General features: G+C 39.4%; 1 protein-coding gene and 1 non-coding gene across 2 annotated transcripts in view; both read left to right on the top strand.

Annotated features, from left to right (window-relative positions):
- The first annotated feature begins 5,640 nt into the window (after positions 1 to 5,640).
- trnaa-cgc lies at positions 5,641 to 5,712 on the top strand. The gene has a single exon. It is a non-coding gene; the product is annotated as a tRNA-Ala (tRNA).
- A 9,137-nt stretch (positions 5,713 to 14,849) lies between these two features.
- zmynd11 (zinc finger, MYND-type containing 11) overlaps positions 14,850 to 26,817 on the top strand; it is a 40,080-nt gene continuing 28,112 nt past the window's right edge. Inside the window, exons 1-2 of the mRNA XM_007901190.2 lie at positions 14,850 to 14,986; positions 23,573 to 23,732. Of these exons, the coding sequence (XP_007899381.1) occupies positions 14,871 to 14,986; positions 23,573 to 23,732 (276 nt within the window). The 5' untranslated portion in view covers positions 14,850 to 14,870. The remainder of the gene's footprint in view (positions 14,987 to 23,572; positions 23,733 to 26,817) is intronic.

The following is a 26,817-nucleotide window of genomic DNA, read 5'->3' as shown; positions in this document are numbered from 1 at the left end:
TCCATAGTCCTGTCAAATAGGAATACTGATTTAGCAGTAACATAAGTCCTGCTGTTCTAGGTTTCACTGTTTTTTAAGGTCAGAGAAGCGATTTTAAAATTTTCTTTAGGACCTACATATAAACTTGTTTTAAACTTAGATCTTTTGCCTATAGGTGTTTAGATAAACATGAATCGTTTTAAATCTGTGACCTCAACAATTTCCGATTTAAAAATCAACTTCACATGTCACCCACCACAAGGTACACCAGATGATTTTGCCACTTCCCTGCATTTTGAGCAGAAAGAACATGCATTGCAGGGGTGGGGGGAGAGGGAGGAAGAAGTATAATTTATAATAAATATAGTCGAGTCACTTTACAATATACTCTGTTAAGCGCTTAGAGACGTCTCAAAGGCGTGATAAGGCACTATCAAAATATTAATAATAATTTTTATTATTAATCCTTGCATTTATTATAGCGCCTTAAGGTGAATTGACTGTGTATTTTGCGGGTGAAGCATAGCGGCCAATTGCACGCCGCAATGTCCAACAGTCAACTGGGTTCCTACTTACTGCAAGGTAAACAGAGGCGCGTGGAGAAAAGAAACTTGCCCAACATTTCGCCCTGCCGGGAATTGAACCCTGGTCCTCTTGCGAGGCGAGTGGTCTAACCACTAAGCTACAGGACTCCTCATATTTCTGACACATATGCACAATGAAAGTGGAAATGGGTTTTCAAGTTGTAAATAATTGAAGTGATCAAAATATCAATTCGATTTCTCAGCCTTGATACATTGATAAATCAATTTTCTGACACTGTGGAAATCAATAGTTCTTTTTGAAAGAAAAGTATGTTTTTTGATACAGACGAGCTAAAGTCCATTTTAATGATTTTTTTTTCAACTTTTTTCTCTTCGATTTATCCATTCTACCATTGCAGACTTTTGAAACTAGACAATAATGCAAGCAAAATACTGTATTTGTGCAAAGTGGGAATTGCAAACGCCTGGGAGTGTACATGGCACACCTGGAAGGGTGGTTGGTTCTTCTGGTTCCTGTCGACTTGCAAGCAGTACACCTCTTATTTCTGTTCACTGAAACTTACACTTATACCACTCTCTTTAATGACCATTCTGTCTGCTAGAGCTAAGCCTGCCTCTGCAAGCAACTCATAATAATAATAATAATAATAATCCTTGCATTTGATATAGCGCTTTTCACGTCGGGAGGACGTCCCAAAGCGCTTAACAGAACACACTGTAAAGTGAATTGCCTGTATATTTGTGGGCGAACGCGGCAGCCAATTGCGCACAGCAATGTCCCACAAACAGTCGTAGATTGAAAATGACCAATTTAATTATTGTTTTTTTTTTTTTGGAGGGATTATTATTAGGCTCTGTGTGGAGTAAGGAAACTTGCCCAAGGTTTCGTCCTGCCTGGAATTGAACTCAGGTCTCTCACTTGCAAAGCGAGTGCTCTAACCACTGAGCTACAGGACTCCATAATGAAAAGCAGCCTCACTTATTCGACCCCTTCTTGGGGTTGTGTTCAATTATTTGGAATAATGTGGCGCAGAAATGAGGCATTCAGCCCAACTAGTCCATGCTGGGGTTTATACTCCACAACTACAACCTCATCCTATTCCTCTCTCCTGTATTGCTGCATTCATTTTCCCCTCCCTCATGTATGCATCAAGTTCCTCTTAGAAGCATAGAAGAATGCTATTTGGCCCATTATGGTTGTGCTGACTCTTGTAAGAGCAATCCTTTTAGTCCTCTTCGGGTGGATGTTGAAGATTCCGCGATGCTGTTTGAGAAGAGAAAGAAGTTTCTCTCCAGTGTCATGACCAACAATCCCCCAAATAAAATTGGTCGCTGACTCCAAGGCTGTTCGTGGGACATTGCTGTGCGCCATTCATTGTGCTGCCACATTTGCCCAGAAAAACACAGTCAATCCATTTTATCAGTGTATCCACACGCCTAATAATAATCCCTCCAAAGCCAAAAAAAACAATAATAAATTGGTCAGTTTCAATCTACGACTGTTTGTGGGACATTGCTGTGCGCAATTGGCTGCCGCGTTCGCCCACAAATATACAGTCAATTCACTTTACAGTGTGTTCTGTGAAGCGCTTTGGGACGTCCTCCCCACGTGAAAAGCGCTATATCAAATGCAAGGATTATTATTATTATTATTATCCTGGTAAGCGCTTTGAGATCTCCTGATGTAATAAGGCGTTATACCAAATGCGGGGATTATTTATCTTTGCTCAGTAGCTTCAACCACACACTTCCTGGTAACCTGTTTTTAGCTGTTAAGGTGTAAAGAAAGACAGTGTCCTCGGTGTCTGGCTAAATTACCCTTCCTAGCTCAGAGCCTCATTTGACCCACATATTTAACTGAGAAGAAGTCCTGATCAGGAACCCGTCTGAAACTAAAATTGTGGCTTCTTCAGTTTAGGAAGATAACTTCTACCAGTACTGAGCTGGGGAGTGGTGCAGTACAATAATAATATAATAATAATCCTTGCATTTGATATAGCTCCTTATCACGTCTTCCAAGCATCTCAAAGAGCTTCACAGAAGAATATACTGTAAAGTGAATTGACTGTATATTTTGTGAGTGAAATGCGGCAGCCAATTGCGCGCGACTGACCCCCAAACAGTCGTGGATTGAAGTGACCAATTTATTATTCTTTTTTTGAAGGAATTATTACCCCCAGTAAAGCGATCCGCTGATCGACTAACAACCGGGTGGTTACTGCTACTTACTGCAAGGTAAACAGAGGCGTGTGGGTACTACAATACTACACCGTCTGCAAATGTACAAAGAATCAGCTGCCGTGCTCTTCATGTCATTGTAGCTGATACGTAAACAGATGCATTTATATAATATTTCCTCTCCCAGCGGTGAGAAGCTCACCACTGAAATGTCTATTCTCGTGGTGATACACCCCGGTATTGCAACACTTCAGAAAGCAGCTGTGCAAACCGGCAACAGCAAGAATCCTAGCGAGTGCACAGCACAAAAAGAACAGGGCATTCGAACCATTGTTTCTGTTCTGGCGTCACTTTCCTCCACCTCACCCGTCTAATCCCATTCATTCTACTTCCCCGGCGCTCTGTAATTATATCTTTCATCAAGTATTTAGCCAATCCCTTTTTTTTTAAAAAGAAAAAATCCGTTATGGGTTCAGCTTCAGCAGCCATTTGTGGTAAGGCGTTCGAACAAGCTGCTGTGCCAGCAGCAGGCTCAACAGCACACTGCTGATTCCGACTGCTCTCGAGTTGTCTCGAAGTGAGTTTTTTTTTTATTGTGAGAAAAACGTAAAGCCAGCCCTCGGCACCGCCAGCCTCGGTTCCTGTTCTGATCCTCTTCTCCTCCCCGAAGCCTCGACATCTTGTTTGTGGGGATCAACAATAATCCCACAATCCTTTGCAGACAGTGTCGTTAAGGATCCATTAAAAACAAATTGCATTCTGATCTGCGATTAATTTACTCGTCTCATTCCCTTCCAGTCTGTCTGTTCTTTAACCCTGTGCTTGTTAATAATTTTTCTAATCCCCTTTGCGCACATTAGAATTGTACTTTTTAATACCTTTAATATTAATTGTAGTTATACCGAGCTGCATTTTCAATGCAATTTTCTTTCAATTCAACCTTCTAATTTCTTTTAATTCTACATAATTATTTTGTTGAACCTCTGTTGAACCTCTTTCTTAAATTTAAAAATTAGCCTTTTTCCTATCAGTGGATTGCATCCTAGATTGATCTAGTCTGTTGTATTTTAAAATGGCTATTCTTTATGGCTGTAGTTTTGAATCCAATCTTCCATGTTACTTTAGTTACTTCCTCTTCTTCAGAGATTCGTAGAAAGTTCACTTTGCGGAAAATGAAGATTGGTTTCTGTATTGAAGTAAAACTTGTGAATTTAGTGCTGTAACTCGGTCCATTCAGTCCAGAATGCAGCAAGTGTGCATTACTATTTCATTTTGATTCTCAAATCATCAAATCATAAAAAACATGAGTGGTAGACAGCAGGCTAAACTGAATTAATAATAATCATCCTCGAATTTGATATAGCGCCGCTTTCATTTCAGAAGGACATCTCGGAGAGCTTTATAGGATATACTGTAAAGTCCAATGATTGTGTGTTTTGTAGGCAAGTGGGGCAACCGATTTGGCACAGCAACGATTCACAAACAACCATGATAGTAGTTTAATAGTGCCACAGGATCTTTAATGTCCACCTGAATAGCCAGACGGGACCTCAATTTAAGGTCTTCATTCATCATTCCCCTGCAGTGGTTTAGTTGTTAGTCATTGCTCAACAGGTTTTGGTGGTTGAGTGAGCGTGTGCATAAATCAGGTGTGGATACGTTTGGGCTTGACTGTAATGTCCTGATGTAGCAAGGTATCAGGCTTGCTTAGGCAGAAGTCTCCAACAGCAACTACTTGCATTTATACAGCTGCCCTCACATAGGGTAGCGCCCCAGTTTATGTTATGTTACAATTTATGTTACCTCTTAAATTGAAGGTTGACGGTTCAATCCCCATATTGGGAATTTGAACTCACAGGCTAGGCTGCCATTCCAGGCCAGTGCTGGGAGAAGTGCGGCATCGTTGGAGGTGCTGCCTTATAGATGAGATTTTAAACTGAAGTCCCATCTGCTGCTCAAGTTGACATTAAAGCTAATAATATTCCTTGCATTCGCTGTGGCTCCTTAACATGTCGAGACGTCTTAAAGCGCTTCACAGAATATACTGTAAAGTGAATTGACTGTACTTTGTGGGTGAAATACTACTAATTAAAAAGAGAAGCGTTTCTTCAAGTGTCCTGGGGCCAACCGGTATCCCAGAAAAAAAAGTTATTCATTTCAATACTGTGCGATATGACTTTGTATTTGTAGGCGAACGAGGCAGCTTGTTTGCACAACGTCACTACACTTCACAGGAAACTGTATGAAGAGAATGATAAGGCACTATATCAATTATTATTATAATTGCTTGCCAATATCCACTGTATAGGCTCACATGGGATAAATAAACCTGGATTAGGTACTGATTGTAACCAGCACTGTGGGACTGTACCCCAACACGAGTGAACACTTTCAGATGAGAGAGCAAAGAGAGAAAAAAACAAAGTACTATGTTCTATCGCATCCAGTGTGCACTAGAGTATAATTAAATAAAATCATAGATTACTATGTGATCTTTTTTATTTTGCCGTTTCAAAATAAGCCATTTTGTAAAGAATTATTCCCGAATACAAAATACCTGTCACAGGGAACAAAGTAATGGGATTTTGTTGGCTTTTGTGTGCCACGTTTCATCATTCAGTATGTGTTAGCAAATGCTTGTGAGTGGATGTTAGATATCCTGCTCCTGTATAGCAGAATTACATCAAGCTTTAATAAGTACTTGTTTTACTGTGCAGTCATTATATTATTAGGGTACAATAAAGATAATTTTGATACTTGAATTCGATAGCATCTTTCAAAAGGGAATTGGATAGGTACTTGAAAAGGAAACATTTTCAGGCTATGGGGTAAAGGCGGTGGTCCGGTAAAGATGGACTGCTTCTGTGCTGTAAGATTTTATGCATCCAAACCTGCAGAAGGATCCACATCAATTTTGTTCTAATGGTACTTGTTATGGAGTCCTGTAGCTCAATGGTTAGAGCACTCGCCTCGCAAGCGAGAGACCTGGGTTCGATTCCCAGCAGGGCGAAACCTTGAGCAAGTTTCCTTACTCCACTCGCCTGATAATATTCCCTCAAGAAAAAAATTATAACAATAATAATTTGGTCACTCAGTTCACACTGCTGTGTGCAATTGGCTGCCACGTTTCGCCCACAGACGTTCAGTTAATTCATTAATGGTATATTCTGTGAAGCGCTTTGAGGCGTCTAAAAGATGTGAAAAGTGCCATATCAAATGCAAGGATTATATTATTTATTATGATTGTTTTATGATATGATTTTGGTGGCATTGCAGCACTCCAGCAGTTAAAAAGTAAATCGCATTTGGAATAGACTAAAGTCACCCTGGATGTTTACATGTGAAAGGGAAGTGGCTGGGAAGCACACTTTTTATACAAAGTACCTCCCCAAACCTCTCAGTTTATTGAGCCAATTAATGGGTGTTGATGTCAGTGTTTCCAAGCTACCAAAAAGCAATTTTCTGCAAAAAAGATGAGGCCAAAGAAAACTCACCTCAGTTTTGATTTTAGTCTCTTAAAAAGGGGGAGTACTTGTACATAAAGTAATCTACCTAGTGTTCTTTCCTCTTTGAGTATTTAAAACAAAACTAAAATGTTGCACTAAGTAGCTCGGGGGTTTTCCATGCCAGGGGCAGACTGCACCATTTGAATTATGAATTCAAAACTCAAAACAGACTGCATCTTATTGCAGGTTTACCTGCAGCAGGCCTGACATATCAACTCTTTGTTAAACAGTTCCTAACTCATGCCTGCAAGAAAATAGTTACTGCATTTTTACGATCGACTTTGTTTTGTCCTTTCTGTCTCCTCCCTGATAGATTGAGCATTGAGCTGTTTTTTTTCTTGTTTGATTTGGTTCCGTTTGAATTTAGGCTCACAACAGTGCGGAGCATGTGGGGTATCAGATGGGCTGAACGAAGACAAGATAATCTGTTGCTTAAGGTGGTTGACGCAAAAGAAAAGTGTATTGAAAAACTTGTGTTCAGAGTGCCAATTGAGCAATCCGCTCCTCAGAAGCTTGATCTCTCAAATCAATTGAGAAGAGGCTTTACAGCAACGTTTGAAATTTATTACAGTTAAGTGGAGTTTAAAAAGAACCTTGCTGGATCCAACTAAATAATGACTTATTTAACTACTTAGTTAATTTGGAGTAAGAGCCTTCATCAGAACCATGTTTTGTGAATAGTTGGAAACTTTAAAAGAAAATCAGAAGTCGCTGGGAGCGCGCAGCAAGATCAGACAGCATCTATGAAGAGAGGAAAATGAGTTAACATTTCAGGTCGATGACCTTTCGTCAGAACTGAGTGGGGGGGGTATTGAAAGGGAGCAGATTGTGAAGACAAGCAGAGAAAGGGAAAGAAAGACGAGGAAACATTTAGGTGGAGGACGGAAGATGACAAGATCAGAGGTGTTGATCGTGCAAGACAAAAGAAGGCAATCGTGGGAGATTATAGAAAGAAAAGATGCATCAAAGACCCAGAGGATGTGTGAATAGGCGGGGTGGGGGGCAAGGCTGAGAGAAGTTGGGAGAACTTTCTTTGTTTTACTGTTAACTCAATGACATTAAAAGGCTTTGTTCCTCGTCCTTTGTTCCACCTCTGTTATGTAGGTAGCCGATCATTGAGGGAATGGGTGTTTCTATACAAGTGTGGAATATGTAGTATCGTCAAACCACATGCCCAAATGGCATCATGTGCACATGGCATTGTGTATTAAAAGTGTTGCTATTGCACATGTGCACAAAAACAAAGCTTATGGACGCCTTTCTTTTTGCTCCTCTACATTGTGTATAGAAGGTATTCAATCAGAGGCAGCAGAACCCAAACTACAATCCCATCAAGTTATCAAACTGCAAGAGCGAAGCATCACTGTCTTAATAATAGGTGGGATGAGGTGTAGCTGGAGACAAGTATATTGTAAATAGATGTGTCATAGGTTTGATTCTGCTGGGTGATGGGAAAATCACAAATTCTCTTAGCTTCTTCAGCAAAGCCAGATTAACAAGACATGGCTAATTCAGTATATAAACTTCTCTGTGTTAAAGGACAGCGCCTTGGGACGACCTCCCAACATGAAAGGCATTATACAAGTATAATTTTGTTGTTGAATTCAGACACCAAAATCCATTGGGAGCATGTTTTCTAGGCTAGATGACCAGTCTATGTGGCTTTCATAATTATGCTGTCATTGCTTATACTGGCATATATAACTGCAGCAACTTTTGTGTTAGAGATCTGATTTAAGAGCTACAAACCAAACAGTCCTTAAATCCACTGGTCTACATAGAAACAGACGGAATCCAAAGTTTTTTTTATATATATATAGCCTGTCAAATATTTCATTGCTGAGCAAGTACAGTTCTTTGTAGACCATGGAAACTTGAAGGTCAAAATTAATGCTGTTAAAGAATCCAACCACTGTATTAATAGTGCATTAAGTGATTTTACTGGAAATTTGCATTAAGTACAAGGAGCTCCAATGTTTGCAACTGAAGAGTAACCATTATAAAGATAGATGAGCAATATTAGAGAGAGTTCTGTCTCCCAACAGTGTTATTGATTTCATCCCATCTTTGAAGATAATGCAGTATTCTTCTGGCCACTCTTCATTTCTCTTTGGCTGCGGTATACTGTTTGCTGTTTAACGTAAAGTGGGTGTTAACCATTCTGTAGTATGATACTATCACCTGCAAAGAAAATCACGTGCACTAGTAATTGACAAAGGCGTGAAACAATGGAGGGGCCGGTTTCAATTCCTGGATAGGACGGAGTCTTAGGCAAATTTCCTTACTCCACATGCCTCTGTTTACCAAGCAGTGAGCAGGAACTCGGTTGCTAGTTAATTGACAAATCACTTCCGTTTTATTTATTTGGAAGGATAATAATCCCTTCAAACTATATAAATAACTTGGTCACTCAATCCACAACCGTTTGTGGAACACCGCTGTGGGGAATTGGCTGCTGCGTTTTGGCCACAAAATTACGGTCAATTCACTTTACAATACATTCTGTGAAGCAGTTTGAGATGTCTCAACAACTCGATAAGGCACTGTGTCAAATGGAAGAATTATTATTGGTAGATTATAGTCCTGAACAAGTGTTTGCATCCTCGAAATAAACCCAAGTGTGCTGTTCAGTATCTTGCCAAATGTACACAAAAGGCTATCTGCAGAAAGGGGCTGTGTTGTTGTACAAAGTTGGTGGCTCCACAAAATTATTACTTCCTGTTGGTCATTGAGAGAGAGATCAGTTCCATTTGTGGATAATCAGCCCGCAGGTATCATAAATTCAGTGATTTTGTTCCAGAGATTAACTAACAAGTGTTACAGCAGTATTTTCTACCTCCATTGGACCTGTAGTACTTTTTTTTAAAAGAATCCTGAATTGGCCACACCTAATTTGACAGCTTGTTTTCCCATTAGTATTCTCTTTGAACCTTTGTACTGTACAACATTTACTGCTGAACTCTTGGACTCTAATCTAATTGATCAACATGTTTTTTTTTAAAAAAAGAGCTTTGGCAGAATTGGAGGTAGGGCAGACCATTCCCTACAATCAGCCTTTACCTATTGAATATTTATAAAGATTTACAAAGAATGTACAGCACAGTAACGGGCCACTCGGCCCAACCAGTCCATACCAGTGTTTATACTCCACATGAGTCTCCACCCATTGCTTTACTCCTTCCCATACTCTTCTATTCCCATCTCCCTTATCTGAAGGAGATTTCTCTTGAATGTATCTATGCTATCTGATTGAACCACCAATTTATGCAGCGAGTTTCACAATCTCACTAGCCTCTGTGTGAAGCAGTTTCTCCTATTAGTCGCTATCTTATATTTGAGTCGCCAACAGCCTATTTATGTTAACCCCGTCAAACCTTTTAATAATTTTAAACATTTCTATGAGGTCCCCGCCACCCCTTAAAAGTTTCTTCTCTAGGGGAAAAAAGGCCCAACCTATCCAATCTATCCTGATAGCAGTAACCTCGGGTCCTGACCCAACTGTCCAGGGCCTTGGGACGTTCTCCCGAAGTGAAAGGCGCTCTATAAATGGAATCTTGTTGTTGTTGTAACCTGCGAGTCCTATCCTCGTAAACGTACCCTGGTTTTCTACAAATTCAGTATCATCTCCTCACTTTTATACTGCATCCCTCTGGATGTGCAGACCAAGAGCCCATTGGCCTTTTATATAGCTTTATCTATCAATGTCGCTACTGTTAGAGGTTTGTGGATCTGAATCCCCAAATCTCTACTCCTCTTAGGTTATATTACCAGTGGTTACCAATGGACTATGGATGGCTTCTTTACTTTTCTCACCAAAGTGAAATACTTGACATTTTGCTTCATTAAGCTTCATTTACAGTCTACCTGCCATTTCTGCTAGCCTGTTCATTTCTTCACAGGTTCTTCTGCAATCCCTTTCACTGCTCATCACATCCGTCAGTTTGATGTCATCTCCAAATTTTGACACCACACCTATACCTGAATCCAAATCATTTGTGTATGGTGAACATTAGTGATCCTAACTCTGCAGAGCACCACTTCCTATTTCTTACCAGTTTTAGACTTCCTATTTGTTACCAGTCATATCCTTAACTTCTACCCTTTGCTTTCAGTTTCCTTCTTTAATCCATACTGCTACCTCTTTCCCGATTCTACATGCCCCTATTTTTGTCGTGAGCATTTCATGTGGCACTATATGAAAGGCCTTCTGGAAATCCAGATATAATACATCCACTGCATTTGCTTTGTCTACAAGCACTCTGAGACGCCGTCCGGCGTGGAGGGCGCTATATAAATCCAAGTTGTTGTTGTTGTTTACCTGTTACATCTTCAAAGAATTCAATAAAGTTGGTCAAGCATAACCGTCCTTTTGTAAATCCACGCTGGCTGTTCTTAATTATATTCTCCTTCAGATGCCTAATTAATTCATTTTTTATGATAGATTCTAATGCCTTGCCCACAACCGACATTAAATTGACTGGCCAGTAGTTTCCTGGATTAGGTCAATCGCACTTTATAAAAATGAGTATTACATTGGCCATTCTTCAGTCTTCTGGCACGGTTCCTTTCTCTACAGAGTTGATATTTTTATATGTATATATGTATATAAAAATTATATTCACTATATATACTAGAGCCTCAGTTATCTTCTTTCTCCTCTCTTCCAACACCAAATGCAAGGAGATGGTGGATTTCCTCGAGTCCAAAGTTGAGGGGATCCACTTTGCCGTTTTGACCTCCTCTACTGCCACTCTGTCCTCACCTCTCGCTCCCCTTCCAGCCCCCACTCATCCCTCCCTCCACACTTTTGACCGTCTCCACTACCCTCAAAGTAATTTAAGATTTGTGTTACTGTTTGAAGGGGTTAAAGCTAAGTTGTTATGGCGGAAAATGGCATGCAATGGAGGGATGCATGATTAACCTTGTGGGGGCTGAATAAAGCTGGCCCTGATAAAAATTAATACTTGAGGCAACTAGTAACCTATGCTTGACCCAACCTGTTTAATAATCATTATTGATAATAATAATCCTTACACTTGATAATAGTGTATTTCGTGTCAGGAGGAAGTCTCAGAACGCCTCGCAGGATCTGCTATAAAGCGCTTTGAGTTTTGTGGACAAACCCTGCAGCCAACTGGCAATGTCTCACAGACAGCCATGAAGAATGATGAATTTTATTTGGGGAGTTGTTGGCTGCAGGAAGCCTTTTCTTTTTGAATAGTGCTGTAGGATCTTTGACATCTCATCTAACGGACGGACATTTCCTTTCGTCCGAATGCTTAAAAAAGTTTTCAAGTACACTTAACTCAGTGTAGGTTGAAATAATAATAATAATAATCCTTGCCTTTGGTAGAGAACCTTTCACGTTGGAAATCTAGATCAGGTCTGAGCAAACTTTTAAAGGTTCTTTTCAACCCTTGTACACTTCTAATTTGTACAAGTTCCCTGTCTCCTTTCAGATGGTTGGAAGTGAAGTGAAGGGAGCAGTCGTGAGCCAGACTCGCATCATTGTTATATGCGCCAACTGAGGAATAGGCTCAGATTTCAGGCCAACTGGAATATGCAGCTGCTGTCTGCTCAGGCAGTGCACGTTGAACATACTAGACCTAGACATACAGTTCTAGGAATTCTCCTGTTGGCATTAAATTCTGTGTGATGAACGGGTGGGGGGGGGGTGGTGAGGAGAAGGGAAAAAAAAGTGGATTTTTTTATCTGTGATTTTGTGGCCCTGTTGGCCTCTAATTTACCACCCATTCTGAGGGAGAATTTACAGAAACCTGGCTTCAAAATTAGACAGAATTAATGAATTACCCCCAAATGTGCACACAATAAATTGTAAAACGAACAAGTCTGAAGGCTAGAGGTGGATGGAATTTCTCCCTCTGGTCCTGACCGCATCTTCACATCTGTTCACAGGTTTTGGGAAGATGCTAAGAACTTGGATTCTTTGATGATTTCCCCCCCCTTTCCTCGTTTCCTGCCCTGTAGGCACATACCTCATATTTCAGTTCTTCCCGTAATACACAGCCGAGTTGCAGATGAAAGTTGCATTGGGCCACAATCTTTATACGGCAAATTTCCAATATTGGTGATTCTGTTGTGAAATTAAGGACATCCATAATATTCAAACCAGGTAGAGAGAAAAGGAGTGTCTTGCAACACATGGTGATTTTCCCTGAGGTTTCGATCAAGTTCAGGAATATCCATCTTTTTAGCGCAGTAGGTACATAATGTCGTTTCCAAGGATCTACTCATATTCTGCAATATAAGGAAAATGATTGAAACATGAATTAAATGAATTCTATAACCAGTTTCAAAACATTCGAGCGCTTTGAGACTTCTGGAAGACGTGGAGTTCTGAGACTCAGTGGGTTCGATTCCTGGCAGGGTGAAACCTTGGGCAAGTTTCCTTACTCCACACGCCTGATAATAATCCCTCAAGAAAAAAACATTAATAAAAGTGGTCACTTCAATCCACGACTGTTTGTGGGGACACTGCTGTGTGTAATTGGCTGCCGCGTTTTGCCCACAACTATACAGTCATTCACTTTACAGTTTATTCTGTGAAGCGCTTTGAGATGTCTTGAAGACGTGAAAGCGCTATATCAAATTGCAAGGATTATTGTTATATCATATGCAAGTACCATTATTATTATTATTGCTTTCTCCTGACACCAAACTGTTCATTAATGAGTAACAAAAGTAAAATGGTTGAAACTAAAATTTGTAAAACTTTAAATCAAACTTTTGGTTGAATCTAATAATGCCATATCTTTTGACCACTAATGTAAAATGCTCTGAGACTTTATTCTACTCCGTATAAATGCAAGAAATTATATTTATTCATAAGATCAAAGATTTTAAGTGAAAAGCAAGAAAGATATACTTTTAAAGATATTCAGGGAGTACAAAAGCTACTTCCCAGTTAGTAGATATTGTACTACTGTAAGGAAGTGTAACTAAGTTTTGTACATACAAACAACAGCCATGTGCTTCCTGTTTCAGTTGATTGATATCCTTGGATAGATCCTGGTTGGATGTATTCCTAGAGAGCAATCACATGCAATATGCTTGGAAAGATGAATTGAACAATTGTGTGGAATGATGTATAGTAACTAATTAATCCTTTAATCAGTATGTTTTTGTCATGTTTTCAACAACTTGCATAACTTTGCATAACAGCTTTCAAGTAAAATAATTTCTCAAAAGTGGTTTACCAAATTGGTTAGGATTACTGAGCAGGGTAGAAGAAAGAGGAGTTTGAGCATGTGCGCCAAAGGTAAGGCCAAAGAGAGGGAGGAGAGAAGACTCAAGGTAAAATAATTTTAGGATATAGCTTTTGAAAACTGGTGCGGAACGGTTGAAAACGTGGGATGCAGGGAATGAGGAACGAGCAGGAGACATGTTGGTCAATATGTGATGTGTGTGTGTGTGTGTAGTCAGGGTAGGCAGAGTTCGGTCCCAGGTTACAAAAGGGAGAACCACAATTTCATAAACTCACGATTTTTTGATCTCACGGCTCCTTCAATTCTACGACTGCTGTTCAGTCTGAAATGCTCCTCCCGATGTGAAAGGCGCTATACAAATGTAATCTTGTTGTTGGCATAAACCAACCAGTACTGTAGCAAAACCACGTTTGATGACAACCCAGCTTTGAATTGATTGTCGTATCTTGTTTGAGGATTACCTGTTCATCAGCTCCACCAATTATTCATCTTCAGTATTGACTAATTTCAAGAAATTTACTTTACTACCTTACTTTACCTGGGACAAAGCTTTGGGAAGAATGTCATCGGCAGTGTTAGTCTTTGACGGATCTTTGAATAAGCGGGCCTCAGCATCCAATAAAACTCTAGTTTGAGGAAGGAAAACTGTCTACTTGAGGATTACTGCGCAGCATTGAGTTACTTGGGAGAGAGAAGTGTTTGGAGGAGGGAGAAGAAAGGAGGAATACCAATAACAGTGGTTAGCTAGATGTGACGCTGCACCTTGAGTGTGTGTGTATGTAACAAACTATGTTCAGTGGTTTAGATTATCATTGGCTTCTAGTTCTTCTAGATTTGGAAGATGATCTGATTATTTTGTTGGTTTATGTCTATAATTTCCTGCCTGCGCCTTTTCTACTTTCTTTTATCTTGTGCTATATAAAACATTTTTAAAATTTGAGTTTCATCATTCTCTCTTGTTTCTCTTTAATCGTTTATAACTTTTTACTTCTTGCTTTCATTTTTACTTATTTTCCCTTTTCAATTCCTTGGCTTTGCATTTCCTTTGTGAATGCTGAAAATCTGACAATTCAAGTGACTTAGGTGGGGGGAAACATTGGCATAAAACATTCAAGAAATAGACCTAGAAAACCAAATTCATCAGACCATGGCACGAATGTCATAAGTTCAATAGTTCTGCATGTGGCCACCCTCCAGCTTTCTGCAATTTTTTTTACATTCTCAATTATCGTTTGCATGAAATTCACACCCCAAATTTGGTTGGTTGTCCTTTGTTTCTTTTTTGCAAAAGAAAGGAAAAAATACTAAAAAGTCCATTGTCTAAATGTCTGCCTTCTGCAACTGAATAAATAACCAGGGTTTAAGACCAGTATCACTTCTCGACTAACCCTGTTGTCTTTATTCTTTTGATGCAGCCACGCTGACTAGATAAGACCATGACTCGTCTAACCAAAAGGAGGCAGTCAGACTCACAAGTGGTCCAGCGACTCTGGAATGCCATTGAAGTCATCCGCAATCAGAAGCAAATTGCAAACTTCGACAGGATAACAAAGTATGTCCCTTTTAATAGTTTCTGAAAGTTTGCAGAGCTGAGTTTTTAAAAAAAAATGAGTTTACGTGCATTTTCTACCCAGCAAATAGCATCCTTTTTGAGTCTTTGGTAACCTGTTGGCATGGGATAAATGAGCAAAAATCTGCATTTTCAATCCATATGTAATTCACATATTTATTGGGTAAATAAATCAAAATCTCACTAGCTTCCCTTTACAGGGAAGTGGAAAAGTCTTTCTCTTCATTCATTCATCTCTATAACTCTGTTTATTGATTGCGAGTCGCACTATTTTACTACGATTTGTGAGTCGTTTTTTATATTTGCTAATTTGTATTTTTTTAAAAAAGGTGAGGTTTCCGCTTGAGGGTAGTATTGGAAATACAGATGGAGACTGAGATGAACAATTATGCCATGGCATGCATTGATCTATGTGCTGCTTTATTGAATGGTGTGGAAGAGATTGGAATTGGTGTTGNTTTTGAATGGAAGCAAGAGGCTAGGGTTCAGCAGTGGAGATGGATATCACTCATTAACTTTGGGGTACAAGGTGTGTTTGAAAAATGAGGAGGGATTGAATGCGATGAAATCTATGTTGGGGTACATTTGTTTTTCTGAGTTGCGGAAAAAAACATTTTAAAGGATTGCATGTTTTTCGCATCTGTTTTATGCCCTACGACATCATGATAAATACTAAATCTGAAGATTGGTTCTAATATTCTGGTTTTATTGTGGGCCACGTGTTAACTAGAGTCCTGTAGCTCAGTGGTTAGAGCACTCGCCTCGCAAGCAAAAGATCTGGGTTCGATTCCCGGCAGGGGGCGAAACCTTGGGCAAGTTTCCTTACTCCACACGCCTGATAATAATCCCTCAAAAAAAAACAATAATAAATTGGTCACTTCCATCCATGACTGTTTGTGGGACACTGCTGTGCGCAATTGGCTGCCGCGTTTCACCTACAAATCTACAGTCAATTCACTTTACAGTATATTCTGTGAAGCGCTTTGAGACATCGAGAAGGCGTGAAAAGCGCTATATCAAATGCAAGGATTATTATTATATCAAGTGCAAGGATTATTTCTCTCTCTGTATATGTACATATATAGAGAGAGAGAAAGTCCGACCTTGTTTTAAGGCAACTTGTTATTGTGCCTATCTCTTTATAGTGCGGGCCGGTTAAGGACCTGCAGTATGCCAGAAGTGCTCGTGTTCACTGGCTGCTCTCGCTTATGCACAAATGACAGCAGTGACAACCTGACAACCCGGAAGCCTGACCAGCAGCCGATTTATTCTGCAGACATAACACAGGGACTGATGATCTTCCTTCCCATGCTTCTTGCCAGGCACTTTTTTGCCTTGGTGTGGATGAGTTGGGAATACCCAACCAAGCAGTTGAAATTGAAGAGAAGTCTGCAAGAAATGTATGGGTGATATTACAGTTGGCCTTTGAAAGAATCATTGACTTGTCCTAGAAGTTAGGACCCAATTTGACCGCTGACTTCTACCTTCATTGATTCAATTGCTATTTTTAGCTCACTTTGCTGTCAGTAAAAAGCAATATCACAAAAAGTTGTTTTATGCCCTATGATGCCCTCCCTGATAATCAGGTTCTAGCCTGTCGTGTTAATTTGGGGCAATACAATTGCATTTGTATTTAACCTCGTCACCCCCCCCCCCCCCCCCCAATGAATTGGAGAGAAAGATGAGCAGGGTTCCTACCCTGATTACTGATGGAAAGTGCAAATGTGCAGACACTGAGTGGGAATAGGATCAAGCTTGGCACTGATGCTGATGTTTACTATCTTAGCTCACATGTGAAGAGTAGCCACTGCTGTGAGATACCGTAGCAGCAATAAAAACTTACATTTATACAGCACCCTTCACCTAGGCAGCATCTCAGAGCACCTACATATCCTTACAAGAGGCTGTGCTTACAGGGGAAAAAGGGAAGGAATTCTGTCCAAAGGACTTTAGGGGGTACAAATCATATGAAACATGTTATTGATGATCCCCAGCAATCACACACCATTGGGATCATCTGCGTTCCTGTGTCCTAGTACCACATATTGAATATCTGGAACGTGTGACGTAAATGAAATCCAGGCCAGAGTTCTCAATATCCGCAAATGGGTGATTCCAGTTTCCTTTGAGGGTTCAGGCAAACATTAGAGGAATTATCAAGGTTGGGAAGTTGATACATCCTGCCTTGAACAATTGTTTTTTTTAATCATATGTATTACAATGTTCAGCGCTTTGGGACGTCCTCCTAACGTGAAAGGCGCTTTACAAATGTAATCTTGTGCTGTACAATCAAAATGAAACCTAGCCAGCCATGATCTAGCCATATTGATTACTTGCTCCGTCATCATGGTTCACGTACTGTTGGTTTGTCAGGCTGCAGTGGCAGTGAAGAAGATAGCACGCCTGCTTGATGGCCATTGTCATTGTATCTAAAATACCTAAACAAAATCCTCTGCCATTTAACGCAACACTGGAATATAACTGGGATAAAATAGAAACTGGAAGCAATCAAGACGGAATAATTGTAGTTGATTATGCTGGATTTGGCACAGAACTTGAACCTTGAACCACCATGTTGTCTCATGTACTAGACATCATTGGACAGCGTGTTGTCAAGTGGCTCTTTAAGCTTTCCCTCCTCCCCCTCTCTCAAGATAATCAGTGCATGGATAAAAATAATTACTTTGCCATTGTATTGCTGTTTACCAGGCAGGATTTTCTCTTGGTCCAAAGGGAAACCGTAAAATCAGGGATAGAGAGGAATAAACAGGGAGAAAATTGGGATAAATAGAGAAAAACACTTTCATCTGACTTTAGACACAGTAAATATCGTTTTAATTTGCTGGATTAAATTATTCTGGTGACGTCTATGAAAATCCAGCTGTCTGTCTAAGAAAAACATTAATTTAGTTGACTTCCAAATCAGAACATTTATTATGCTAAGAAAAATACCAATGGGAAGAGAAGTCTGGTTGCTTATTTATGAAGATGATAATTGGTATAGTTGAATTACTTTTTTTTCCAAACTTGCCAATTATTTTTTAACTGGACTCGCTTCTAAGTAAACATGTCTTACCAGTGTACGACCTCAAAAAATTTGAGAACTCAGTCACTAACTGGATATGTAATTGTGTTTCCACACCATTTTGTCTGTCGGTTGTCCACATAGTGTGAATTTATCAAATCATTGGCGTATTAACGTATCAATTTATAATTGGATTCCTTCAGGAGACGGGAGACCAACGGTAAATTCACTCTGACAACCAGTCTGATTTCAGAGTAGAGGTTGGCACAAAGTACTTTCAGTTAGTTGAAGGAGGAACGCACTATCCCTTAATTAAAGAATCTTGTTCGAAATTGTTTCATATTGCAAAGTGAGCTGCCTCAATTAGACTTCATTCTGAAATTGCTTTCTGTTTAAAGTTTGATGACATTTTAATGAATCCTGTGGTACATATGTTGCTGGTGTGGTCTTTCCTGGCACGTTTAATAAAAGTGATTTTTTTTCTGGTAATTGACGACAAAATTTTCTTTTATACTGGTTTTGAGCTTTCCACTGCAGAGCACCAGCATTTGATGCTACAGTGTTGATCAATTCTAAATTTTGTTCCATGTTTGTTGTACTGTAATCACTTTGCCCTCTTTCAGTACTTGGTCTATGATTATACCACAGTAATTTTTACTGAAACTGACTTGGATGTTCTGCTGCAAATTGACCTTGGACACGAATAGATGGTTGTAAAATGTGATATTGGTGAACCCTTGTTTCTACAATCTTTACAATACTGAGGTTCCTTACTTGAATAATGCTTTACTATTTCAATATGTTACAGTAATTGGAGTGGACCCAGGTGAAATTTGATTTAAAGACATCCGAGGTATATCACTGTTGAGTCTGCTTTTTGTAGATGTGCTTGTTCAGATAGGAACATCAGTGGAATTCAAAAATGAGTGAATTTCAGCTCCGTCATACAGTTTAAGAGAATAATTCATCCCCAAAAGAGGAGGAAAACAGTTTTCTTTTGAAAAGGGATTCAGTCCCTGGATTGTGAACTTGTGACCCTATTTGGTATTAAATCTTAAAACGTGTTGCTACAGCAACACAGTTTTAAAACCACTTTTTAAGAAAAAAATATTTTTTAATACAAATTAAGAAGACTAAATTTCCTACTAATCTTTAAAATTGATTTGTGAAATTCTACCTTCAGCCACTTTTAGTCTTGTTTTGAGGTCCACGGCAGGACTGGTTGATAACTCATCACCTCAGTGAAGTATATAGGCCTTGGAGCCAACGACGACTTGCATTTATATAGTTCCTTTCATACGAGGTAGCATCTTGGAACGCTACAGATTGAACAAATATTGTGAGTTCAAGTGTCTGACACAGAACGTTGGAACAACTGTGCTTCTCCAGTGCTCTGTAAATAAAAGTTATATTTTGAATAGAAATAAAAGGCCTTTCATTAACTGTAGTTTTGAGTCTATTATAGACAATGATGCTTAGGATTCAGGTAATATCCTAGACTCTGAGGCAAACTTGAGTGATTTGTTATTATAATCTGAATACTAAGTATGCTACCTCCTGGAAATATATTTGTATTATTCTATGTGATGTATGCAGCTTTCATTATTATTATTGAGCAGATATGTTCAAGTGATTATTAAACACTTCAAAGTGAGAAAATCTGTTTTGTGAATTATGATACTGCTCAGAAGATACTTCTGTATGCATTAACCCTGAAATTGTCTGAAATTGCTCAATGTTGTCCTGCGTATTTTATGAGAATAAACATACATAAGACAAGCATTATGAATACTGCACAACTTCTTGGTCCTTATTTTGTCTTAAGTCTATCACCAAGATGAAGATCGGATACTAAGTTATGTGTACTTAATACAAACAAAACAATAATCCTTACATTTGATTGTGGAGTCCTGTAGCATATTGGTTGGACCACTCGTCTCACAAATGAGAGGACCTGGGTTTGATTCCCGGCAGGGCGAAACGTTAGGCAGGTTTCCTGACTCGACACGCCTTTGTTTACCTAGCAGCAAGTAGGAATCCGGTTGTTGCCAATAAGCAGATCGCTTATCTGGGGGTAATAATCCCTTTTTTTAAAAAAAATGTGATCACTCTTATACGCGACTGTTTGTGGGACACTGCTGCGTGCCGTTGGCTGCCGCGTTTCGCCCCCAAAATATAGTCAATTCACTTTACAGTATATTCTGTGAAGCACTTTGAGACGTCTTGAAGACACGATAAGAAGCTACATCAAAAGCAAGGATTATGATAAAGATGTTGGAAATTTCAAAGTGTTTTACAGGATATCCTGTGAAATCTACTGATTGTATATTTTGTAAGTGAATTTACACATAGCCATGAAATGAGTGACCACTTTTATTTGGGGGCCTCTTGGCCAGGACCCCCAGCACTGCATTAGAGTGTCAGCCTAGACAATATGAGTTCCAGATCTTTTACATGAGCCTTGAAAGCACAACCCTCTGACTCAGAAGCAAGAGTGATACCAACTGAACGCCAAATACTGCAGACGCTAGAAATAATAATAATAATAATCCTTGCATTTGATATAGCGCTTTTCACGTCTTCTCGACGTCTCAAAGCGCTTCACAGAATAGACTGTAAAGTGAATTGACCGTATATTTGTGGGCGAAATCTGAAACGAAAACAGAAGCCACTGGGAACACTCAGCAGGTCAGGCAGGATCTACGGAAAAAGGAAAGTGAGTCAACTTCTGACGTCTTCTGCCGAAAGGTTGTGGACCGAACATGTTGACTCACTTTCCTTTCTCCATAGTTGCTGCCTGTGTTCCCAGCGACTTCTGATACCAACTGAACCAGACTAATATACTTCCTAATATTTGTGATATATATACAGTATTATATATTGGGATATTATACATACAATACATATGAACAATATTAATATTTGTGCACAGAGCATTTAGTTTTTGATTGTTTCTATATTAATTAATTTAAATCTGCCAGCTATTGTCTCTTACTATTTTGGTGTGGCCATCTTTTCTCAAATAGTCTTCGGATGGCATCGACGAGGCAGTTCCCGAGCTTTATTTTTCAAACTAGAGCAGATGTAGAAGAAATTACAGAGAAGAAATCTGGTTCCTACCTCTAATTTCCTATAGGAGGACGAAAGTTGAGACAGAGTTCAAAAGACACTTGTTGTAGAGATGAAAGCAGTTGTTTATAGCACTTCATTTATAGCTGGGAATCCCTTCGCTTCAGTGATATGTTATGGGAGGAGCTGGGTTTTGCCACAAGGGACGTGACTGTAATATTTAGGCCTGTAATCTGACACACACTAAAAAATGGAAAACCGAGGCCTGAAGTGACTCCTCATCTTAGTCAGTGAGACCTTACTATGGTAACTAGTTTTCCGCAGATGTAAAAAAAAAGACTGGTTTCCACATTAAGATAGAATTTTAAGAATTTTCCACAATTCTGCTCGATCTTATATCTTAAGGCCACCCAGCTTGGGTCCAAATCCCTGACTGTCCAGCGCCTTGGGACGTCCTCCCGACATAAAAGGCGCTGTACAAATGTAATTTGTATTGTATAAGACAAAATGGTCTTACAGGTGAAAACTAGGTGAACTTCAGGACTCTGGCTTTTTATTGCTGTATATTCCTGGAATCAGGTGACTGAATCAGCTCCCAAGCTCCTCAATAAACTCTGTGTTGGGTTATTCTTTAGTTTCCTTCACCAGCTTCAAGTAAATTTTTCCATACAGTATACTCTTCCTTTCACCTGCAACCTTACTGTGTTCAGAACTTATCTCAAGCACTCTGAAACATCCTCTCAAAGTGAAAGGCGCTATATAAACGTAAATTGTATTATATTTCATATTGTACCTCATTGCATTAGAACATATTTGGTTGGACTGATTCATTTCCAGAATATCCAGAACTTCACATTTCCATCAAATAAAAGCAGAAATACTGCAAATGCGCAGGAGGTTATTTAGAACTCTGACAGGAAAAAATTATGAAATTCTGATGCATCACTTCTGAAGAGTCTTGTCTGAACTGTATCATCTCCGTCATTGCCATTCAATTCTTGTCAGAAGGAGATGTCTGTGGAAATGGGATTTTGTTTTGGTGCAAACTTGCAAATTCTACAACTCTATGTTTGGGGAAAGGCGGAGTAGAAACATCAAACAGATTCTTTCGCAAAGTTAATCTGTGCAATTTTGCTTGTCAGACAATTTGCTTCTCCAGGTGTTGCTCTGCGAACCCAACCAACCAGTTCATGATCTTATCCCAGTCACTCCCTTGGTTCATAGTATCAATTCCTCCATGATTTCCAAAGTTTTCAGGCGAATAAATAAGAGACAGAGGTGTGGTGAAGACTGAAATGCTCTTTATAAAAAAAAAGGATTGTAGTGCCACATCAGATTATCACTGGGTTCATACTGTCAGCTGTCATCCTGGCTAAGTTAGTAGCCCTCTCCCATATGAGTCTGAAGGTTGTGGGTAGAAGCCCCACATTGGGACTTAAATTCAATCTCGACTGGCACCCAGTGCGTTGTTAGGATGAAACATTAAACCAAGGTCCTGGATGTCTGTTCAGGTAAGTGTTAAAGATCCCTTAGAACCATTTGAAAAGGAAAGGGAGTTTCTCCTGGTATCTGGCCAAAAATCTCAAAAAAATTGGTCACTCCTTTCATGACTTTATGGAGTATTGCTGTGTGCAATTGGTTGGCGATTTGCCTACAAAATACAGTCACTACACTTTACAGCAAAACACTGAAGTGCTTTGAGCAATCCTGACATGAAAAGAACTATATTAAACGCAAGGAATGACCTCCTGTGGAGTGATCCTTCAGAGATCCTCTGCTGCTTCATTAAACTCACACAAATATTAAACAGTTTCCTGACCTACTTTTACTTCATTCTTAAAATTATGACATAGTAGTTGTTTATACATTGATATGAATGTAATGTTGGATGTTTTATGCTGAGTATATTGGGTAAACTATGTCTGTTTACTTGTATAATATCAGATTGAAAATGTTTTCAAGTCAAATCCTACAGGGGTGAGCATTGATATAAATGTTCATGCCAATTTCAAATGCTGCTTGTGTTTTTTTCTGGCAGCTTTATACTGGTTCTAATACTAGTTTCATTCTACTAATAACCCAGTACAGAGAATATTGTTTGAATGTCTTCCATTTTAGGATAAGAAACATCTGTTTTGGTAATGTTACCATTCATTGCAACCATTCTAGGGAGAATGTGTTGAATAATTACTGGAATGCATCCTGTTTAATAGACTTTTTTTCCATTGGCATTTGTGCAACCTAATTTGAAATTGCAATTCTGACAATCAGCTCTACATTGCTATGCATGCTCTGTCAATATGTGTGCAGTAAACATTTTTATTCCTTAGATTATTTGATTTATAGGATAGTAATATTTTGTAGAATGTACTTAAAGCTCATTATAATGTGGCTAGAACGACAATTATGTCGGTAATGCACGGTGTTCCTTTATTTAGCGGTGATAATTGAGATTGTCTTTGGTCTCCCCTTAGGTTCATGTCGCGCCTTCACAGTATGCACCCAAAGGACGCCAATCGACAGCTGAGCCTTGCAGTAAAAGACGGCCTGATTGTTGAGACACTGACTGTGGGTTGTAAGGGTTCAAAGGCAGGAATCGAGCAAGAAGGATATTGGTTACCCGGGGACGAGATTGTAAGCATTGCCATTATCTGGAATTTATTACATACGTACCATTCAAACTGCTGGCACGAACGTGTTTACCCAGGAAAAGCACATCGGATTGCAAGGATAAAAATTCATGATCATATACGCAACTGTAAAGCTGCATTGTTTCACATTATAAGTCTGTGGTTTAACTGTCCTCATTTGGAGGAGCAAGATTGTGAAACCACTGGTAAAATTGTAAAATGCAGTAAATAGATCTGAATGTTCTCTGAGCTACTACCTATTTTCTCTAGGTTATCGGAAGTGCATCTAGAAACAGTCCTGTGTGGTTTTACAACACAAGTAAACCTGTGAAATTGGTCACTGTTGCTATTGTGCACTTCCTTGGAATAATTTGATATTCTTATCTTAAATTTAAATTTAAACATTGTTTAAATTGCACTTGTTTTAATCTTTGACAAATATGCATTTGATTTTTTAAAATTAAGCAGCTCCTTTTATTTTGGAAATTATTTTCTATAAGTGTAGTGCAGCCTTCAGTATGGTTTGTTCCCAGTGGTGACTGCTTGGCACTGATGGGGTTAAAACTTCACAGAATTTACTGCAACCTCTTAAATCAAATTAATTTGAAGTCACTACATTTTGAATAACTCATTGTCTGAAACACAGACATTTTAAGGCAGGCACTAGATCAAATGCAAGAATTGTTGCTGCTTGTGTTTTTTTTCCTTGAGATTTTCTTTTCTGGTTATCACTATGTATAACACTGGGGGTGAAATTTGCAACATCACTCCAAATTTGTTGTGAAGTGATTACAGTATTGCGTCGAATCTGTTAAGAAACTGGAATTTCAGTCCGTAACCACTGATTGATTTCAGGTGTAAATGCAACTGCCAGTTAGTTACAGTGACTTACTCTGTCGTTCAGCGGACATCTTTATTTAGGGCCAAGTGCGTGAAAATTACACTTTTACAAACCCAGAGGCAGCATCTGATCTGTTGCTCTTCGGAATACCGTCCGAGATCATCCTATTTTTGATGACCAAATGTGCTGTTCTCTGCAATTGGGAGCATGGAGATCTTCGAGCCCACCCAAAACCAGTCAAAGGGATGCACCACCTCAAGCCATGATCCCTATTAGCTTTCAAGAGGGAACTAGTTAGATACTTAAAATAGAGTAACTTGTAGGGTTATGGGGGGAAAAAGCATTGCTCTTTCAAAGAGCCAGCAGAGACACGATAAGGCTGAAAGATTGCCCTTCTGTGCTTTGAAGTTCTGTAGGTGATTGTGGCCTGAAATTCTGCTGCTTTCATTAACACGTCAGATTGGTTGTGAAATATCACAAAGTTGACTGGACGGAAGCAGTTTGGAAAGTAGTTTCTGCTTTCGACAATGGAGTATGGAGCCTAACCAGTAACCTGGGCAGCTCAGTTATACCACTGCAGGTGGGCAAGTTTGAGATTTCAGCACTGCAAGTAATGGATCATGTTGAGACTTATGCATCTGTGTCAGTAACTGTTTAAAGGAAAGGGGAAGAACGCCTAATGACAGAGAGCAGTGTTGCTTCAGAGTATTTCCCCTGCCAATATTGGATATTGACATTGTTATAATCTATACTTTTAACCAAATTGCTGTGTGCTGGCCAACATTCACCCAGATAAATTGGTCATTTGCTTCACGTATGTTTGTGGAACATTTTTGTATGCCAATTGACTAGCAAGTTTGCCTACAAATACAGTCACTATAATTAACAACAGTTCCCTGTGAAGTGGTTTTGAGACATTGGTTTCAATGTTACAAATAGTATATCAAATGCAAGACTACTCTTGTTTACTATAACATATAATTGATATAATGCTAGCACACTCATTGAAGCAAATTCAATAGCTCCAGGGGTGCGGTGCGCACAGCTTCTCTCTCTGTTAATCATGTCAGTAAAGTGGTCCAGCAGGGAAGGAGGAGGTGGATTCTGGACATTTTCCACGTAAGAATTCTGTTGGATTTCCTCAGGCAGTGAGTGGATCCACACGACAGCTGGTTTCACTATGCAGGTTTCCGTCTTGCCTCCCAACATACCAGCCGGTTCCCACCTAAGAAAAATGGCCACCTTCCGGATAACTTCCTGCTTTGCACACAACGCCAAACAGGAAATGTCATCGGCAACAACCTGATAACCTGGAGTTTGGCTTTAAGTGAGGAGCCAAAATGGCCGGCCACCTTCTAGGTTAATAAGTCAGTTCGTTCTTTGTGGGATTGTGGAATCTCGCCCGCACAGGGGAAGCAAGCAAACAGCTGCTGGTGCGCACGTAACAGTGAATAGGGTCCACAATACAACCACATTAGAACCAAATTCATGCTATAAAGAAGCACCTTATAAGCGGCCTATAATTGTTAAAGATGGCGAATGTTTTTATCCAATTGTTTCCCAGTATCTGACATGGCTAGAAGAGACATTTTGAAAAGAGATTTCAGACTTTCCTTCCCAGTGGTGTTCGGACCAGTTTCAGAGTTTTGAGTTTTATCAGTGTCAACGGCTACAGTCTAATTTAATGGGCAGAGAAAGCCAAGTTTTCTTGTGGGCCAGGACTCCTACGGATTGAAGGAAAAATGACTTCCAGCACCAGTGGAATCAAATTGCAAGGCATTTCTGCACAGCAGCAGCAAAAGGAAATGCGTCCATGTGGAATGTTTGCTTGGCAGAGACATGCATATTTAAAAGTTTGGTTCCAGCCCTCAGAGTAACTTTTAAAGCCTAACAAAAGCAACTATACTATTGCAGCACAATTTTTTCCTACACTGTAGGAATACAGACTCAGTAATGTGTTTCGCTACTGGCCCTGGCCCAGTTATCTGCAATTTTTTCCATCTGTATAATTTTTTTTAAAAATCTAAATATTGGACAGAACATTTCAAAATCAGTTAATCTTTTGTCAAGGGACTCGTTTTCTGCATTTTTTAAATTTGTTTGCAAAACGCCAAGGGCATTTAAAGGTAAATGCTTTAAATCTCAGTTCCCTGGCCTTCTGCAGCTACATTTTATACAACATTTGAGTTAGAAACGAAGGTTTTACATCGTATAATGGAGTCTTGCTGTCTTTAAATAATGTTTAGAG

Source organism: Callorhinchus milii, unplaced genomic scaffold, assembly GCF_018977255.1.
Source record: "Callorhinchus milii isolate IMCB2004 unplaced genomic scaffold, IMCB_Cmil_1.0 Scaffold2, whole genome shotgun sequence".
Lineage (NCBI taxonomy): Eukaryota > Metazoa > Chordata > Chondrichthyes > Chimaeriformes > Callorhinchidae > Callorhinchus > Callorhinchus milii.
The sequence above is the reverse complement of the archived record's forward strand: the minus strand, read 5'-3'. Positions and strand labels throughout refer to the sequence as shown.